Source organism: Solanum stenotomum, chromosome 8, assembly GCF_019186545.1.
Source record: "Solanum stenotomum isolate F172 chromosome 8, ASM1918654v1, whole genome shotgun sequence".
NCBI lineage: Eukaryota > Viridiplantae > Streptophyta > Magnoliopsida > Solanales > Solanaceae > Solanum > Solanum stenotomum.
This window is the reverse complement of record NC_064289.1, coordinates 14,167,659-14,182,099: the sequence shown is the minus strand read 5'-3', so window position 1 is coordinate 14,182,099 and position 14,441 is coordinate 14,167,659. Positions and strand designations below refer to the sequence as shown.

At 30.7% G+C, this 14,441-nt stretch overlaps 3 protein-coding genes and 1 pseudogene across 3 annotated transcripts in view; 2 read left to right on the top strand and 2 right to left on the bottom strand.

Annotated features, from left to right (window-relative positions):
• The window catches only part of LOC125875055 (inactive poly [ADP-ribose] polymerase RCD1-like), a 485,870-nt gene that overhangs the window by 243,832 nt on the left and 227,597 nt on the right, over positions 1-14,441 (bottom strand). The window lies entirely within an intron of this gene.
• LOC125875097 (dolichol-phosphate mannose synthase subunit 2-like) overlaps positions 1-14,441 on the top strand; it is a 250,508-nt gene that overhangs the window by 141,696 nt on the left and 94,371 nt on the right. The window lies entirely within an intron of this gene.
• On the top strand, positions 362-1,682 carry LOC125875073 (uncharacterized; annotated as a pseudogene).
• LOC125873524 (amino acid transporter AVT1I-like) lies at positions 5,580-8,031 on the bottom strand. Its single transcript, XM_049554443.1, has 2 exons — positions 7,630-8,031; positions 5,580-6,086 (listed from the first exon to the last, which is right to left on the bottom strand). Exons 1-2 carry the CDS (start codon positions 8,029-8,031, stop codon positions 5,580-5,582), a joined length of 909 nt encoding a protein of 302 aa, XP_049410400.1.

The window sequence follows — 14,441 nt, the reverse complement described above, 5'->3', positions numbered from 1 at the left end:
CCTTTGAATTTATGTCGCACTAGTTCTAAGAATGTGTCTTGCATGTCCAAAATAAATTTTGTTGAGGTTTGATCAATATGAATATTATGTACTTGCTTTATCTCGCTCAGTTAATTATCTTCTCTACAATGGAGAGGAGCACCAATGTAGAGTTTTTTCATGGTCCATTGGATATAACCCTAAGTAGGAAACGACGTTAGCTGTGGTTTGGAATTCTTTACCGAACTTATCTCCAGATTTGTTTGGAAAGAAGACTCTGTTGTCTATAGCATCAACAATTGGGAAACCAATAGCTATAGATAAAACTACTCAAATCAAGTCAAGACCTAGCACGGCTAGGGTCAAGGTTATACTTGATCTAATGGAAAAGCTTCCAAATCGTATAAGGTAGCTGTTTGTGGATGGAAAATCTGGTAAGTTGATCGAGGTTTTTCAGGAGATTGTATATGATAATCTACCTTGGTATTGCAATTATGTAAGCACCAAGGTCATGATGAAGATAGTTGTCGTTTGATTTCGAAAAGAAATCAAAATAACAAAGAAATTGATGATACCATTGAAGGTTCTTTAAAAGGTACTACCGATAGTGAAAAGTATCAAGGTGATGCCAGAGAAATATTAAATGAAAAAAGAAAGATTGTAGATGTCGATCAAAGTAAGCTACTTCTTTAGATCGACAATTGGTTGCTTCCACTTCCGAGCAAAATTGTGTAGACTCAATGGATGTTGATACAAGTAATATTGGTGTTAAAAAAACTACCAAAAACAAAGGTGATTGCAATAACCAGCAGGCTGCTATTAATGAGGTGCAATCAAAAGAAGTTGGGCTGAATTTGATGTCTAATGCAACTAAAAATGTAGGGGGAACACCAAGAGTTGGGGTTGATGCGCCGGGAGTTGATTCAGGGCAAAAATTAATGGATTCAGGACAAAAACTAATGGATACATCTGATGTTGAAGATGCTGAAAATTCTAGGTAGCATGTTTTGCAAGTTGCAAACAAGAATCCAACTAAAAACTGGATACTGGTTGCACACAAAAAATCAACTAGTAGTTGGATCATTTCCGCTACTAGTCAAAATAATTCTCCATGTAGTGAAAAGGGTCCGACTGGGAATTTTCATGACAGTGAGAAGAGGCAAGATACTAGTAATGCCTTAAGAGACCTATTATGTTCGAATATCTTTGATGCTTTATTGAAGACTACTGGAAAACAAGGTTAACAGAGAATGACAACGATTTGATCCAAGGAAAACAAGTCTCACCACCTGCTTTAAATAGTAAATTAAGTTCAGAAGCTTTCATATTTGTGCCTAAGTGTGTGCTTGCAAAGAAGAATGAGTCAAGGGTCTTAGTGTCAAATGCAATTGATTTGGGTGAGAATTCTCTTGATGAAGATGGAGTGTACATGGGTGAGGATTCTCTTGATAAAGATGAGGAAGACAATATGCTGGACATTTCTTTGATAGAGTGGCTAGGGAAGGGGATATATCACCTAGGCAACAAAGAAGTGGAAGCAACAAAAAAGCAAAAAGAAGACACATGGAAGGCAACATAGTTGGGACAGTAAAATGACTGAGGAGTTTGTTCCAAGGCACCTATCAATGCGACAAGCAAAGCAAAACCATTTGACACTATCAATAGGTTCAACTAGATCTAATAAATCCATAACGAAGGTATGAATCATCAAGTGTTGTTGGATAGGTTTGAAGAAGAAGACAAGAAAAAAATACTTCAAGTTACTTTTGATGGGCAATCAATCTTTTTTAATTCATGCTTTTGTAATAGAAAGTTTGAGGCTGGTAACTCAACTTTCTTCTTGATTGACATATTTTTACATTATTTAAGCATTCTCATTTGTAATATCATCATGGAGTGTATTACAAACTCTGTGATGATCAGAAAATATTTAGTTCTCTCTAACTCTTATTTTCTTCATGCTTGCTAGGTAGCAGAAGTTAGGTATTTCATTAGGATTAGTAAGGTAAGGCCTAGACCCCCTTGCTTGTACTTGTCCCTACTGATATTTTTTATGTTTAATAAAAGACCGCTAGACACTGTCTAGTGGTAAATTTGCTTTAAAAAAAGAGAGTATAGAAACACGTGTAATATCAACCCAATTAACTTTAAAAAAATAATAAAATACATTTGTTACATATATTTACATTTTTTTTTTCATATTTTAAATGAAGAATCCTTGTAGAATTGTTGTGAAATTAGTTTTAGCTGTAGAATTTGTTGAGAGTCGATGTCCTATTGCACTTTGGGATAGAAATCCTATTAGGCGTAGAAGTTCAATTTGAAAGTAATGCCTTAGCTGTTTGTATATATATATATATATATATATATATATATATATTTGTTACTTATATGTACATTATTTTATTTTATTTTCATATTTTAAATGAAGAATCCTTGTAGAATTGTTGTGAAATTAGTTTTAGCTGTAGAATTTGTTGAGAGTCGATGTCCTATTGCACTTTGGGATAGAAATCCTATTAGGCGTAGAAGTTCAATTTGAAAGTCATGCCTTAAATGTTTGTTTATATAAGACTTTTGCCTAATATTTTAAAGGAAACAATCGTAAACCACGTTTTTTCATAACTATAATGCCATTGAAACCTTTGAATTTATGTCACACTAGTTCTAAGAACGTGTCTTGCACGTTTGACCTTTATTATTATATAAAATTTATATATGCCTAACTTATGTATAGAAACATGTGTAATATCAACCCAATTAACTTATATATATATATATATATATATATATTTATTTGTTACTTATATTTACATTTTTTTTTTCATATTTTAAATGAAGAATCCTTGTAGAATTGTTGTGAAATTAGTTTTAGCTGTAGAATTTGTTGAGAGTTGATGTCCTATTGCACTTTGGAATAGAAATCCTATTAGGCGTAGAAGTTCAATTTGAAAGTCATGCCTTAAATGTTTGTTTATATGAGACTTTTGCCTAATAGTTTAAAGGAAACAATCGTAAACCACTTTTTTACATACCTATAATGCCATTGAAATCTTTGAATTTATGTCACACTAGTTCTAAGAACGTGCCTTGCACGTTTAACCTTTATTATTATATAAAATTTATATAGGCCTAACTTATCTATAGAAACATGTGTAATATCAATCCAATTAACTTAAAAAATAATAATAAAATATATTTGTTACTTATATTTACATTATTTTATTTTTTTCATATTTTATATGAAGAATCCTTGTAGAATTGTTGTGAAATTAGTTTTAGCTGTAGAATTTGTTGAGAGTCGATGTCCTATAGAAATCCTATTAGGCGTAGAAGTTCAATTTGAAAGTCATCCCTTAAATGTTTGTTTATATAAGACTTTTGCCTAATATTTTAAAGGAAACAATCGTAAACCATGTTTTTTCATAATTATAATTCCATTGAAACCTTTAAATTTATGTCACACTAGTTCTAATAACGTGCCTTGCACGTTTGACCTTTATTATTAGAGCAACTTTCATATATAACAAATATAAAAATTATTTTTGTATGCTATAACTATAGTTTGCATAATTGCACGCCATAGCAAACATAAATATGTATATTTCTCTATGTATATACAAAAGAAAGCAGTTGTGTAATCTGCTTTGATATACATATACAAAAGATCAATTGTATAATGTGTGTTTGTATAAAGCGAGAAAAAGGGAAAGACAAAAGCAAAATGGGCTGGGGTAGATCGTATTTGTATAATCATAAGTGTATGGGATGAAAATATATTCATTTGTATTTGTATATACATTTTTCTTTCGCTTTAAACACCTCCTCTTTCTGAAGGTGTATGATGGGATTAAGGATTGTCTTACCTACAAGAGTCACCTAAAACACTTGAGGCTTCTCAAAAGCTTGGATTTGAACGGCATAACATTGACAGATTCTTTGCTGAATGAAACCGGTATGCTTGTTCATTTGAAGTACTTAATCATTCGGACGAAGGCTAAAGCTCTCCCACCGTCATTTTCAAACCTCTGCAATCTAGAAACTCTGGTGGTGGATAACCTGAATGGATCATGCATGATACTATCGCCTTGTTTTTGGAGTCTTTCAAAGCTACGAGATGTGCGGATGAAGTGTTGTGCTCTCTTTGATCCGGACATCAACGAACCAACTGTGTTAGATGAGGGTTTAAGGTTAGAAAATTTGAGAACATTAATTATATGAGCTCTACCTTCCCGGTTCAGAAGGCACGGAGGATATTTTCAAAAGGTTTCCTAATGTTCAAAACCTTGAAGTCTATATCGAACAACTACCAGATTGTTCAGCAGAGAAGATTGGATGAATTTGAACAACTCCGTTTATCTTCTTCTTCTTGGGATTCATTCCATGAATATACACACGGCTTCCCTTTGAGCTTGAAGAAAATGAGGTTGCAATGGCTCGCTCTGTCATCTGATTCATTGTCAAAAATTGCTAGACTACCCAACCTTCAAGAACTAAGTCTAGAAGACGCAATCATCGAGGAGGGGAAAGAATAGAACATGGAAGATGTCACCTTCCAGAATCTCAAATCTCTAACATTGGTTAGGGTGGAATTTTCTGAATGGCAAGTTGGTGCAGAGAAATCATTTTTCGTGCTTTGCTCGAGAAACTAATTATATAATTAGTAGATGTGATAAGCTTATGGACAGTTTTGGAGATATTGCGTCATTAGAGCTTATCAAAGTATTGTTCAGCCCACAGCTTAAAGAGTCGATCTGAGATAGACACCTCTTCATCTGAGAACTAAACACTCCAACTTTTAGGATGTACATCTAAAAACCTTAACTCGTCTTTATTGTGTCAGTTGAACACTCCAACGATCATCTACACACCTTCAATACTATATGTTCATGTTAGTGTCGGGTGTTCACGAGCCACAGTGATGACAAGTTGAGGTTTCTAGATGTGCATTCTCGAAGTAGAAATGTTTTGTAGTTTGTAAAAGTAAGTAGAATGTGACAACTTGGGAATGAATGAATGAATGAAAAGGGAACATAACTAGACATGAATTTCAATTAGTATCATGATTCATGACAAAGTTTCAATTACAACTTATGATTAGTGATTGAGGACTAGTATGTACTGTAGTTTTTATTTTACATATATAGGTTTATAACGTTATTTTGTTGTTGTTAAGATTTTTTTTTCTTGAATGTTTTGTAATGCTTCCTTTCTTTTGTATGTTCCTTGATAATAAAGTCACAAAATTATTGATTGTCACATTAAAGTAAATGAACTTTACCCAATATAACAGTGAAGTCACTAGGCTTTGAATTTAACTTGCTTAGCAGAAAATAGAATTTATGTAAATTGATTCGCTAATTGAATTTGTGCACACAATATTTGATTGGTTTGGGAATATTTGGTTTGTACTATTTATTGATATTTCAAAAAAAAAAAAGTGGTCAAGTTGAGCGGTTTGGGCTACCAACTATTAGTTTGTCCATCTTGAGTCAGCTCATTAGAGTCCAAATAAACTTAGGACAAGATTGAGCAACGATCCATTGATTCAGTCCATTCTGATCCATCCAAATTATGTCCAAACTGTTCTTTCGTCGCCCCTACACATGACTAATAATGTTTTTCAAAGAAGTGTAAGCTCCAGATATGACAACTGAAGAACCAAAAACCAAAATCATCCAAATAAACACAACTTCCAAAAATGAAGGCTTCTTGATCTTGAGGTAGCATAGGCATGGTAACAATATCGACACGGTAATGCCAAAAAGTGCGCCCGTAAATGTCTGACATATCCAAAAAAATGGAACAGTTAACGCCACAATGACCGTGCTGATGACCAAAAATGTTCTGATGAAGTAGCTCACGATATATTTACTCTTTCGTAAAGGTAATTTATCTTCAATAGCCGTTGTAATTGGAGAGATAACAAGAACATACTTTGTTATTGGATTAAAGAGTGTCGTATATATCGCGATTTTCGAACTAATTTTCCCGATAGGGAGATTTAATGTTATTTGTGACATTAAATTTTGTCCATACATTAAGTACCCCATAGTTGCCATTGATCCATAAGTAATGGTGCTTAATATAAAGCACACAAATAAAACCTGTTTGACAAAAAAGAAAAAAAAATTAAGTTATATACACGATGATCAAGTAAAATATGTTTATAACTAGGTAATATGCCCGTGCTTCGCGCAGTCATAAGTAATAATTGCATTAAACTTGCAAATAATCCTTTACTAATATCCATACATTAAAAATAATGGAAAAAATAGGTTTTTAAAAAAATATTAGCAGTATTTCAACATGAATTTGATTATTTGATATTATCACATAACTCAAGAACCTCTAATGAATGAATTATTCAGGAAATAATAAATCATTGGTTCTTTAATCAACATTAAAAGAAAAATAAAGAAGAAAATAAGAATATATATATACATACACACACACACACAAAGGTATTTCGTAAGAAAAAGAACACATTTAAGTTGCACATATTATACAATTGTGATATATGTCTCAGGAAAAAGTTCAAAAAATTGTTAACAAATTCAAAAAAGAAATTATGCTTGAACATGAAAACATATGTGAGAAATTAATCTATGTAAAAATAGATAATATGTAAGCTTATATATAGTACTTTTAATTTGTAGAATTTTATACATAATATCAAAACATGAATTCTTCGAACTGAGTACAATAATTATTTTCTACACAATAAATATACCTACTATATGTGTATATGTTCAATATAACCGGAGACAATAACTTTGCAGAAACATAAACAATAGAGTGTAAAACATGTACTCAAAAACAACAAATTAATATCATAAGAATAAATTAATGACTGTAAAAAAAGCATACCAGAATATGTAAAAATAAAAAGAAATAGAAAGGAAAAAATTGAGTCCACTGAATGCACAGTGTCCCCTTAAGAAAACTATTCCCCTCTAATACCTGAAGTTTAAAGAATTAGATCCTCTCAGGATGGAACGATTTTATTCACCAACGTATTGATACAAAAACAATGGTGTCAGTAAGCCACTCAACAGGAGCAAAGTACACGAATAATTAATTGTGCAGAAGAAGAAGAAATTCAGAATTTTCGTTGTTTTAAAATGAGAGGAAATTCCTCTATTTATATTTATATACAATAAAGGGTAGTGTGAACGAATGCTTATTGTCCCTTATCGGAAAGGTCACAACACTTTGGAAAAGTCATGATGCTTCGGAAAGGTCACAACCTTTTGTAAAAGTCGCAACTCTTCATAAAAGTCACAACTCTTTAGAAAAGTCACGATGCTCCGGGAAGGTCACAACCTTTCGTAAAAGTCACGATGCTCTGGGAAGGTCACGACCTTTTGTAAAAGTCGCAACTCTTCATAAAAGTCACAACTTTTCATAAAAGTCACAACTTCTCATGAAAGGGAAATGCTAGTTTTGGAAATAAATAAATAAATTAAAAGGAAATTTTTGTTTCTGGTGGTGCCACGTAGGCGGGCTTAGGGGTTTTATATATATATATATATATATATATATATATATATATGATTATTGGTGTAATATGACATGTCTAGTCAAACAGTATCACGTAAATTGAAACCGAAGTAATAATACATGTTTATCAAAATAAGATATTATTACCTTTGGAAATTGGCTCCTATCCTTCATGGAATTGCATATTGTTGGGAAAATAGCATGACCACAATAACAAAATGTATACATACTTATTGCACTTATCAATCCATCCCATCTCCAAATCACACCTTTTTCTTCAAATCCAATACCATCAATTGCACCAATCCAAAATATTGAAAAAACCAAAACAATTGAAGCCAAAACTCCACCAATAGAAACATAAGCCAATAAACTTAAACTTTTCAACCATGTTGTTGGCAATATTACAATAGCAACTAATAAAAAAAAAACTTCCCTTGCAACAATTTTAACACAACCAACATGAATTTTTGCATTTGGGAATAAATTTCGCAAGTTGTCACCTTCTAATATGAGGATTTCAATTGCAACAAAGTATAGTTCAACCATTGTAATATTGCCAACAACATGGTTGAAAAGTTTAAGTTTATTGTCTTATGTTTCTATTGGTGGAGTTTTGGCTTCAATTGTTTTGGTTTTTTCAATATTTTGGATTGATTGTATTGGATTTGAAGAAAAAGGTGTTATTTGGAGAAGGATGGATTGATAGATAGCGTAATCCATAACTGAAGATGAGGAGATGTAGAGAATCCCAACTCAATCAACCTTTATAAGAAAACTTCAAGATGAAGAACAAATCTTTGAAGAAAAGTTAGACACCACTTGTTTAGACCTTACAATTCCAATTTTAGATAGGGGACTCCATAAAAGCAGCCCACCAAATTCTGGAGGATCCCAAATAGATATTCCCTTACTTTTTTTCTCCATTTTAATTTGTTTCTCTTATTTTTAATTTTTTTATATATCTAAAAATTGCGTAAAAAATACTATAAATCATGTTAATTGACAATTTAATTGTTTTAAAAAAAACGTATAAAAATTGATTGGTTATAAAAAAAAAATTGATTGATTCATAAAATTAATCTATCTGTCATATATCCACTACTTATATATAAGTGTGGATAACCACACAGGTGGTGGTCGACGTGCCTTCTTCACCTGTGTGGTTCCACACTTGCATAAACATTCTCTTTTTTTTTCCCCCGTTTTAATTTGTTTATCTTATTTTTAATTTACTTATATATCTAAAAATTGCGTAAAAATACTATAAATCACGCTAGTTGACAACTTAATTGTTTTAAAAAAACGTATAAAAATTGATTGGTTATAAAAAATAATTCGATTGATACATAAAATTAATCTATCTATGCCACATAAAATGGGACAAAAGAAGTATCATGTATTATTTTAATTTGGAAACGACGTACAATGTATTATAAATCTCAATTATTTACTGACTCTTGAAATTCTATTTGTGCTACATATATTGGGACAAGGAAAGTAACATACATTATTTAAAAATTACATAAAATGTACTATAAGTTACAATAATTAACAATTTAAAATATTTTAAAATTATATCAAAATTTAATTGACTCTCTAAATTTTATCTATATCACATAAAGTGAGACAAAAAAAAAAATAGTTATTCTTGTGTCTTATCTAGGGAGGGGCGTTTAGCCACTTGACTGTAAGGAGAAGGGGTGGAAAAAATAATTTTTAGCGGTAATTAATTAACGACAATAGCTTAGTTGACGCTAAATATGCATTTTAATTAAAGATAATTAGCTTTTTTTAAAAAATATTTCTAAAACTTATAGCAATATTAATTAGATCAACCAATACTAATAAAGACTTATCATTTTTTATTAATATTTATTGCTGATAAAATTAGATGTTTTAATGCAGTAATATATAGTTGATCAATTGTTTTAACTATTCGACTTTTGTAGTGAAATATTGAAAATTAATATGTAAATAATAGTTATTTATGTATATCCATCGAATAAAATATCTTTTCTATCTATGTTATATAGTCTACAAAATATATACTACAGTCAACAAGTGCTTATATAAAGTAATAAGTTGAACTTTTTTATTAAAATAATAACTCAATTTACACATGCATACACTTCCTACTTTAATTATAAAAATGCAATTTGCATCCATTAACAAAGTCCTTTAGAATCTTATATAAAATTAAAGTCTCAGTTAATATATGATTATTATTTTTGTCTAATTTTGGAATCAACCCACAGTTTTGCACGAATCTTTATTATAATATGTATATTATATTACTATAGTACTAAACTTTAACATTAACAATCAAGAATGGATTCTATCGATAAGGCACAATACATAAACGAATTGATTTGTATTATACTATACATTATACCAGATAGGATGCTTACGTCTATTTATTTAATTTTACACAAATTTAAGTGTCTATTTATGCACACCTAAAAATTAAAGGACATAAATACACTACAACAAAAACAACTTTTAGCAGCAATAAGTATTGACATTAATAAAGAGTGCTAAAGTCTTTACCGGCATTAGTTAAGTATCATTAAAACCAAATGTCACTAAGGCTTTAGGGACATATACAAAGAATATACAAAGAGTGCTAATTGCCGCTAAAAATACATAGTTAGCGGCAATTAATTTTAATTGCCGCTAATGATCATTTTTGATGCAATGATATCAATTGAGATCAAGTTAAAAGTCACGTTTTTATATTATATCTTCCTAAAACGTGAATCCAAAAGAATATACTTTGGAGAAGGGAAAATCCACATATAGATTCTTTGTGCAATTATTTTCAAGAATCAACGAATGGACAAAGAATAATTCAAAATCTCCAAAAGAAAAAAAAAAAAACTCCTTACGTGAATGGCAATAATAATGCTGGTTAATCATTAAAAACAAATTATATTTTGGTTTGATATTTGATTCAAAATAGAATTCTTGGAAATTTTAATCTAAAAAAGTTAGCCAAATGTTATTCATTTAGTAGTGGTCCTAAAAAGGTGAATACTTATAGAATATGACCTTTGGATTTAATTATCTTCTACGAGTAATTGTACATGTGATATAAATATTAAATGATTATATTTATTCTATTTACGAGATAGTGGCGAAATAAAAAATTCCTTTTAAGGGTATTCAAAATTTATGATATATATAGGAGAAGTATTTTTTTTATTTATATACTTTGTATAATTTTCTATATATATTATGATTTTTTGACGAGGGGTCCAACCCAAAAAACCCGCAAGATACACCTATGATTATTATTGTGATAAACAGATCTAGGAAACAACAATAATGGGAAAAAAATGTTGGTCTTGAACGCAAGTAGGATAGAAATCCGGAGAAGCTTTGCCATTTAGTTAAAATCATCTAACAGATTCAGTTTACATCATTTTAGTAAATTTCAATTACTTAAATAACTTGTAATACATTTGATGATCGATTATTTTCCCATTTATGGGATTATTACGTATACGGTATATATATCGTTGAGGCAAATAGTTTGTAGCTAACGTGATATATTCATATACACTATTATATAATGTTTATATAACGTATAAACAATGTATCATTTTTTGCAACCTACTATGCTTGGCAGATATAATTTCACATGAGATGGAGTTCGACAGAAATTTGTTACTTATATTTACATTATTATTTATTTATTTTGATATTTTAAATGAAGAATCCTTGTAGAATTGTTGTGAAATTAGTTTTAGCTGTAGAATTTGTTGAGAGTCGATGTCCTATTTGCACTTTGGGATAGAAATCCTATTAGGCGTAGAAGTTCAATTTGAAAGTCATGCCTTAAATGTTTGTTTATATAAGACTTTTGCCTAATATTTTAAAGGAAACAATCGTAAATCACGTTTTTTCATAACTATAATGCCATTGAAACCTTTGAATTTATGTCACACTAGTTCTAAGAACGTGCTTTGCACGTTTGACCTTTATTATTAGAGCAACTTTCACATATAGCAAATATAAAAAACATTTTTGTATGCTATAACTATATTTTGCATAATTGCGCTCCATAGCAAACATAAATATGTATATTTCGCTATACATATACAAAAGAAATCAGTTGTATAATTTCGCTATACATATACAAAAGAAAGTAGTTGTATAATTTGCTTTGGTATACATATACAAAAGATCAATTGTATAATTTGTGTTTGTATAAAGCGAGAAAGAGAGAAAGACAAAAGAAAAATGGGCAGGGGAAGATCGTGTTTGTATAATCATGATAAGTGTATATGACGAAAATATATGCATTTGTATATACAATTTTCTCTCGCTTTATACAAACACAAACACAAACACAATGTTACATTTGTGTTTGTATAAAGTGAGAGAGGCGAGTGAGCGAGCGATATCTGGGAGAGTGGCGAGCGAGATCTAGGAGAGGTGAGAGAGGGGAATGAAAATATATGTATATATACAGTTTTCTCTCGCTTTATACAAACACAAACGCATTTTATACATTTGCCTTTTTGTATAAAGTGAGAGAGGCGAGTGAGCGAGCGAGATCTGGGAGAGTGGCGAGCGAAATCTGGGAGAGGGGAGAGAGGGGAACGAAAATATATGTATATATATAATTTTCTCTCTCTTTATACAAACACAAACACATTTTATATATTTGCGTTTGTATAAAAGCGAGAGAGGCGAGGGAGAGAACGAGAGTGGCGAGCGAGATTCACCAGGAGAGAGGTGAAATAGCAACCGTTTGCTATGGGGTACAATTAAATCAAAATATGATTATAACATTTAATTTAAATTAATAGTTTGCTATTATGTACAATTTTCCCTTTTATAAAAGCCATAGACAACATTTTTTTGTTATAGTGGTATTATAACACATTATTCAATATTTTTTTCATATTCATTTTTGTATTAGGCTATCTAGTTTACGAAATACGTTTAAAATGTATAGACCGTGTGTACTTTATATTAATACTAGATAAGGGTTCTCGTGCAAGGCACGGGCATATTGCGGAGATAAAAGTAGTTATAAAGAAAGACCTGTAAATATGCAACATAATTAAAATAAATATCAACATTAACACATTTTATAGTATGTTACATATATTTTGCAGAATGTTACATGGAGCTTTCTAGAAAAGGTTAAAACAGAGATATAGCTTTTGAATTCTGGAATTTCTGAACAAAAGTAGGTTCTTTCAGGTTCAAACTTCTTTATTATCTAAAAATAAATTAAAGGAGTGAACATTAACACAATTCGATCGATATGGTCATTACTGATAAGAGAGAGTTTGAAGTGGAAATACATCTCAAAGCTCAAATTGCACAGAAAATAACACATCACTTTGAAGATAAGCTATTTAAATTCAGGAAAATTCAATTGACAAAAGCATGAAAGAAATTATCTCTCCGATTTTATTATGTTGTTTCCATTCACCTATATATTTTGAACACAGAGAAATAGTCAGTTGGTTTTTTTTGTTAGGAGTGAAAGAGAATTATTACATTAGCTAGTCAATAGGAACAAAGTACTACTAAGCACAACAATTTGTATGGGTAAAATTGGAAATAGAAGCTTCTCATGGAATCTTTACTTTCTGGTACATTTGACTGGAAAGAAACCACATTATAATTACCACTAATCATAAACACGAAAGGAAAACAACAGCCAAGCACAAAACCAATGAAATCCTTGAGTCATTTCCCTGCAACTTATCTCTGGTGAGGTTATTCATAAGCAGAAAACTAAATTGCCACGTAATATATTGAAAGCTTCACCCATCATTATTATAATTCTAATGCATATGCGTGTACAAACTTATAGTAACTTATGAAGCAGTTGGCTATGATTAGCAAAAGCTCCAATTTATGTACTATAACAAATCTCCCAAATTCACATTAGCAAAGGTCTTCCCAAATGAATAACATCATCAGTAAAAATGCCTTTGTATATAAGAGAGTGAAAGAAAATGATATGTAACGTTCAAGCAATGAAATTGAGGATATGAATATGGCACGATATATTACAGTCGCAACATGAGCGGGGTTTGAAATTGCAGCTCTACCACCCAATGTGATCCCATTTAGAGGAGCTACCTACCTGCATGAGAATCATAAGAGTCCTTTAATTGCAAGAAGACGATTGAGTTTAATTAGTTATAGTGAACGTAAATTCAAGAACATGATTCCTCACAATGACATCATTATCAAGAATAATCTTGATTTATGCGAATAACGTCTATATTCAATAGTATCAATGTGGTGCTTTATTATATAAGAGAGGCGGTAATCGAAATTTGTTTGTCTTGTTGCTCCAAAAACCTCACCCAGAGAAGTTGGTAACTGCTCTACATCTTCAATGAAAATTTATCAAAAATTAAACGTTTCCTCATCTTATTTTAGTTGTCAAGTGTTACAAAATTGAGTCTTCGTAAGTCTTGGTTGGGTTTAGTCAATAATTGGAGCCCATTGTTGTCTTTTTGGGGAACTTTCGCAACTAACCACTATAAATATTAAACTTAATTAAGCTCCATAGCTATAGTTTACATATTTACGGGCTGTGCGGGTTTGTATCAATATGAAAATATTACCATATTTGCACAAAAGGAAAAGACTTTGAAATAAGAAAAACAACACACAAAGGTCAAAATATTTATGAAAAGAATTAAAGGCATAATAGATTAGTATGAGACATGTGAATGATGTAGTTCGGATGGCTTAGGGATAAGTAGTTAAAGTTAAAAAGTTGTTAAGTTGTTTAAATAAGTTAAATTAAATAATGTGGTTTTGTTGATGGATTTAGTTGTTGGAATTAAGTTAAAACTAAACTAGTTCAAGTTAAAAAGTTGTTAAGTTGTTTAAATAAGTNTTATGAAACGAATTAAAGGCATAATAGATTAGTATGAGACATGTGAATGTTGTAGTTCGGATGGCTTAGGGATAAG

Excerpts from the sequence above, each read along its gene's own strand:
- LOC125873524 (XM_049554443.1), bottom strand. The coding sequence starts at position 8,031 with ATGGTTGAACTATACTTTGTTGCAATTGAAATCCTCATATTAGAAGGT. Across the intron at positions 6,087-7,629 it reads ATAGGAGCCAATTTCCAAAG|GTTTTATTTGTGTGCTTTAT; the intron begins GTAATAATATCT and ends TTTGTCAAACAG.